The sequence below is a fragment of the Solanum tuberosum genome, unplaced genomic scaffold, assembly GCF_000226075.1.
Source record: "Solanum tuberosum cultivar DM 1-3 516 R44 unplaced genomic scaffold, SolTub_3.0 scf00020, whole genome shotgun sequence".
Taxonomy (NCBI): Eukaryota; Viridiplantae; Streptophyta; class Magnoliopsida; order Solanales; family Solanaceae; genus Solanum; species Solanum tuberosum.
This window is the reverse complement of record NW_006238946.1, coordinates 1,064,484-1,070,948: the sequence shown is the minus strand read 5'-3', so window position 1 is coordinate 1,070,948 and position 6,465 is coordinate 1,064,484. Positions and strand designations below refer to the sequence as shown.

At 31.3% G+C, this 6,465-nt stretch overlaps 1 protein-coding gene across 1 annotated transcript; it reads right to left on the bottom strand.

The window, feature by feature from the left end:
• Positions 1-2,094: 2,094 nt before the first annotated feature.
• LOC102580907 (NAC domain-containing protein 37) lies at positions 2,095-6,465 on the bottom strand. Its single transcript, XM_006340649.2, has 4 exons — positions 6,343-6,465; positions 4,877-5,062; positions 4,166-4,437; positions 2,095-2,911 (listed from the first exon to the last, which is right to left on the bottom strand). Exons 2-4 carry the CDS (start codon positions 5,037-5,039, stop codon positions 2,303-2,305), a joined length of 1,044 nt encoding a protein of 347 aa, XP_006340711.1. The 5' UTR covers positions 5,040-5,062; positions 6,343-6,465; the 3' UTR covers positions 2,095-2,302.

Here is a 6,465-nt window from a genome sequence, read left to right as displayed (position 1 = left end):
CCCCCCCCAGCCCCAACCCCCAATGTGAGGATTTGTAAAAGAAAAAGAAAAGTATACCTAGCTGAAATGTAACTCTCAAAGTAGTACCATTAAAAGATGTGATGCAGTTGATGAATTTGTTCCTTTCTTTAATTAGATATTTTGGACTCAATCTCTGAATTTGGAATTTTTTTGGTAGGGAACGTTTTCCTCTGAATGGAGTCCTAAACGGTTTGAATTTAAATTAATTGAATTCTAATGAGGATATCAGAAAATAAAAATAAAAACAAAAACTCTAAAAGTAGCCTTGAAAGAAACAAAAAGGAAAAACGAAAGGTGAATATTCTGTCTTTTAGTTACTACTTGAATAGAGAGAGACATGGTTGTAAGGATTTATATAGTTCATCCAACTTATTTGGACTGAGACTAGTAGTTATTCTATTATTTTTATTTGTTTGTTTATTTATTTTTTATTATTTACTTGATATTTAGAGGAAGCTAACTCACGGATCAACAAGCTTGTGTTGAATTGATTAGACTTTAATTTGTGTGGGATAAATCATTTTCTACGGTAATTACCTTTTTATGTGGATGTTTTTAATTGAGTTTGATTGACAAACAACTTAATTATTTGTCCAATGTTTTCATGAGCAGTAACCAAACATCTGAGATATTTTAAAATAACGTTTCGAAAAATGTAAATATTTGTAACTTTTGCGACCATCAAGCCTAATATGATCATGAACATATTTTTTTTTTAAAAAGTTTGAATTCTCCACCTCTAACAAAAAGAATGAAACAAAAAGTAGAAGAAAAATTCAGGGCCTGAACTAATTGGTTAGATTTCTACAAATACAAAATCTGTTCTAAACTTTATTGTCGGACACCAATTTCCATGATAAAAAGACTGATTGGTATCAAACTAGTAAATGCCAAAATTTTAAGTTTGGACTTGGCATGTGTACGTCACTAGCAGAACAACACAAGAAACAACCCGCGAAGACAATTTATGCGACAATCTTTCTTTTTAAATCGATCCAAAAGAATGATAAATGATTATTTTATGATTTTACCATTCAATATCATAAATTTTGAAAGTTTGATTTCTCTTTGATCTTCGTGAGCAGTCAAACATTATGACATAAATTAGAAAATGGGAGTACTTTTTTTTTTTTTGAACTTGGTTACTACATTTTGTACTATTTGTATTTCAATCAACTATTGTCCAAATAGTTACTTTTGAGAAGAGACAAAGCATGCCAAAATAGAAGCCATTGCGATGGTGCATACAACGCATGCTAGCCAACACATTGGCCCACTATAGCATATATTTTCTTCTTCTTATTTGCCTTTGCTAATATTTTCTACTACATGCCATGTTTATTATTATGCTTTTCTCTTTTTCATGATCAATCTAATATCCCCTTTAAACCATTACAAAACATTTCCCCATTGGTCAATTTTCAATAGTCCTACCATTCTCATATACATTTGTCAAATATTCTTTTCTCTTTTATTCCTTTGCATGAAATAGTTTCCTCAAATAAGAAGAAAAAAAGAAGAAGGATACTACTTTATGTTCTCCAATTCCTTTTTTCAAGATGGAATCTTTGGATTTATTGTAAACGTATATGGTATATAGATCAGATGCGGAGCGCCAAGCGGGCGGAGCTATGATTTTAATTTCATGAGTTTCAAATTTTAGAACTACGATTCAAGTGTTAATAATTGAACTCTAAACTTAATGTTTGTACATATTTGAGAAATTTCATCATACAAAAATAATATTTGAGTAAAATTACTGCGTTCGGTCTAACTAGTATCCAGACTTCTAACTCTACTCCTAATACAGATGTGACTAACTCGATCGATTGAGGGTAGCTAACTTGAGTTGCAAAACTAGAAAGGTGTGATAAATACACTAAAAAGGTTAAAAACTCAGCAAAAGAAAAACAGGTCAATGAGAATGTCTCAAATGAGGGTCAACCGAAAGTTGAAGTGAGAGTTTTTGCAAAGTAATTACTTGTAATTATCTTTTAAGTGACAGGAAGATGTAAAAAAACAAACAAGAAGTAGAATACCAATATGGTAAAAATATGGTTAAACACGATCGAAATTCATAAATATCACATGCACGTATAAAGTTTTTTATTAGTTGTACTAGTTCTTAACTCCTAGCAATTCTATATATAATCAACTCCAATACGTACAATGGATGATTCTCTTCACTCATTAATAATTTCACAAATAATAACTTTTACTTACATAATATATATAATAATATATATATGTATAATAGTTTCAAATGGATCATTTTTCTTCTTCATTTATCAAATAAACAAACGCCAATATCACAATCCTCAGAGCTCGAACTCAAGATCTCATTCAGCTTAGGCCCTTCTCCTCTATCACTCAGCAAAAGCAACATTCCCAAATCGGAACAATTGTGCTGATCATCTTCGTATAACGTTGTCTCTTCATGACTCAATTGAGACGCAACAAATTTGTCAAGTGCTCTCCAATCAGCCGTTACATTTTTGCTTCCATCTTCTTCATGATTATTATTGTTGTTGTAATCGGAGACGAGAGACATGGAGCTAATTGGCCTTTTTAGGAGTGGTAGTGAAGGGCTTTCGAGCTGTGGAAGCTGTATGAATTGATCTGAATTTGTATAAGAAAAGTTGAGATTGTTTTCGGCTGCTTCCATTGATGTTTCTTGTTTGCATAGTAGATTATTTTGTAGCATGTTGAAATTATTTGAAAGAAGAGGAGGTTGTCTTGTGATGTATTCAAGAGGATCCACTATTGAGCTTACTGTAGTAGTTGCTTCATCATAGAAATAATTTGATTCCCATCCTTCAACCATATTATTAGTCTTTGTTTGTCCTGTAATTTTTTTCTTAAATGCTCTACAAACCACCCATCCTTCTTCCTGCAACAGTTCAATAAAGTAAATTAGTAATTATTATAGGATTTAATAACTTGCATACTATATCAATGCATTTTAATTTGCTATACCCGCTCCATCTATCTTTACTTGTCCATGTTTGATCTGATACACCCCTTATTATATATAATCCCTATTAATTATACTTAGTTATCCAATGTTGAAAATGAGTACTAGTATTAATTATATTTAGTCATCTAATTGATGAAAATGAGTACTGTATATTTAATAGGCAAAGGTAAAATAGACACAAAATGGTAAATTATCTCTTGATTTTTCAAACTGAACAAGTAAAGTTGGACAACTATTTTTAGTATATTGAACAAATAAAGATGAACGGAGAGAGTAACAAGTTATAACTTGTCTCATTTTCAAGGTTACTACTTCCATTTTTATGGATGGGTTACCTATTATTGTAGAGAGCACACTAATTAATTCATTACTTAATTATATTCTCAACACCTATAATTTAAATTAGTTAACCTCAACTTGTGTAAAAAAGTTGAACTCAGTTAATTATAGTAATTAGCAGTGATATGACAGTTCATCTAATTGTCTTTCTATGTGATTTCATTTTAACTTGGTGGTTATAAGAAGGTTCGTAAAGTTTATATCTAAAGGTTTCTTTTTTCTTTGTTTTAGTGGAGTACATATCTGAATTGTGTGGTAAAGATATAAGAAGTTAGTCAAAGGGGTTGTAGGTAAGAAGATATATATATATATATGGGAAAATCTCTTTTGGAAGAGTGAAAGCTCAATGACCTCACAAAAAGGGACTAATAAGGAAAGCACACTTGTAATTTGCTTCAGAAAGTTATGTCTTTTGACTTTTGAAGGTGTTGGAAATTATCTTTAGTATGTACTCTACTATAGTTAGATCACTAAATAAAAGTGGTGTGCATGTAAAGAACAAAGGATTAATTCTTGTTGCTGTTTTTGACTGTGTAATCTTTTTGTTTAATAAATTGTCTTTATAAAATTTGCTTTTTCATAAAAAATTTAAGTTATATATATTGTCAGTATAAAATTCTTTTCACACTATCATGATCAGATCCTTCAAAAAGATATGTAGAGAGTACATCTAAACTTCTTTAAAATGTGGAATTTGTAAGCTTGAAAATAAGACAGATTACTATCGTGTAAGAAAATTCTTATGAGCAATGACAGTGTATATAACTTATAGTAAGAAGAGAAGTTGAAATTGAATTAGTAAGCAAGAATATTAGATGAAGAACTTGCCTGTGGAGGACCATTCTCTTCAGATTCGAGACGATATTCATGCATGATCCAATCAGATTTCTGTCCATTAGGTGCCCTACCCTTATAGAAGACAAGTGTTTTTCTCATGCCTATAAGTTTTGATTTATTGTATACAGCTTTGTCTCTTCCTGTTGCCTTCCAAAATCCAGCCATTGTTGCCCTATTAGTTCTGGTCCCTGTTGGATACTTCTTATCCTTGTGGCTGAAGAAATACCACTCATTCTGCTCTTCATATCCGATCCGGCATTTATCTGATCATAATCAAAAATATAATTTTAAATATTATGTAGTCGTATATATTGTTGAGCTAGTATACGATTTTCTTATCTAAAAGTTTAAACTGTTAGCAAAAACGTATAATGCAAGAACTCTATATTTGGCTTTCATCTTGTGATATATATCTACGCGCTTGTTTGTTCAAGTATCTTAATGTCTTTTTGTTTGAAGTTTATTGGACATAAATGAATCCAAAAGTTCATTCATTCAACTAAAGATAGATAGAAGGGAGAGCGCCGCTTAGATTCACTATTTATATTTATTGACCACTAATTAAGGCTAGCTCAAGGGAATTCATCGATCAACTCTAGACTGAGCTTCTAGTGAAAATCCAACCGTATGGTTCATTTCAGTTTTGTTTTAGATTTGTGGTGTAAAAAACCCTAACATGAAAAAAGAAGAAGAAGACCATACCTTGAAGATCCCATGGTTCAATTCTGTAGAGATCAATATCTCTAATAACATCAAGATCAATCTTTTGTGATGCAATTTTCTTTCTAAGATAGTATCCAACAAGTTCTTCATCTGTTGGATGAAATCGAAATCCAGGTGGAACGCATGATTCGTTTGTATCCATGATCACTCTTTAAATTATAACTTCTGCATAAAATTCAGCACCAAAAGACAAGATCATTCAACACATTAATATATCTATATAATTACACCTCTTTTACTACAAAGTTATAGCCAATAATAACTCATGGGACATGAAACAAATAGTAATACTAGCCACCAAATAAATGTAACATCTATGAAAAGCTATTTAAATGTAGCATATTATGAACCCTACAAATGTAATCATCAAACCATTTGGTGGTCAAATGAGCGCGTGTTAGACTAATAAAACCTACTAAGTTACTAGTACTATTTTTTTTTTTCTGAGGATGATATGATTTTAATTTAATGGTGGGGTTAAAGAAGAAGAGATGAAAAGGAAAGAAAAGAAAACGAAATGATGAAGCTTTGCTGTCGAGGGAGATGAAGAGTCACTCTTTTTCTCTTGGTATATATATTTCACGTTTCATTAGAATTGAAGGAAACGGGACAAGTGAAAGTTTGAGCTAATGATGCTGTCTTGTCTAGTTGAATGATGGATCAAAAACGGCCTCTACATATATATATTAGTATAAAAATATAACACCGTTACCCTACAAAATGGTCCTCATCAATTACAGGATAAACAAAAAAGTCGTCAAAATTAAATTGTTTGTCAAAGAAAAAAACATGTAATAATACTTCTTTCGTTTCACTTTATATGAAGTGTTTATTATCTGGTTGGATATAAACAATCGGATGGCTTTAAACAATACTAATATTAGGCACGCTTTGGTTTGAAAGGAGAAAAAAAAGAGTAGGAGGCAAAAAGGAATAGTACTGTGTATTATGGGATATATTCAAGCTTGCTAAAAAAGGGCATGTAAATAAAGGGAAAAGAAAAAGACGAAAAGCCACTAGCTATATAGGTAGTGTGTGAAAATTTTGAATGTTTGAAGGAAGAAAATAATGTATCATCCCAAAGAAGGAATAATCTGAACCACTTGTCTGTTTGTCTAGAATGAACTTGACACCTTCTGACTCATTTCTTTGATAGGTGCACTCTAATACGCAGGACCATATTTTTCATCAACTTACTAATTATGTAAGCAATTTCGAATAGTTAGAGCGAAAATCTCAATGTATCGTGACAACAAAATTTGCCAGAGTCACACAACACAAGAACATAACGCTGACAATAATTTTTTTACAAATAATGCAATCCTAACTATAGTAGTCCATGATGCAAGATGGGGGATTCAATTTATACGTAAATTGATTCGGACACTACTTTAATATTTGCATGAAATGCATATATAATTGATATAAAGGGCTTTTATATATACCTGCAGTGTTTTTTTTTGTTAGCTTGATCAGTGCGAAGGTAGTAGCTAATGATTGGGTTAAGGAAATGGAGAAGAAGACAGAAAAAACTGAAAGAATATTGTAAGAGAAAGCTAGACAGAGAG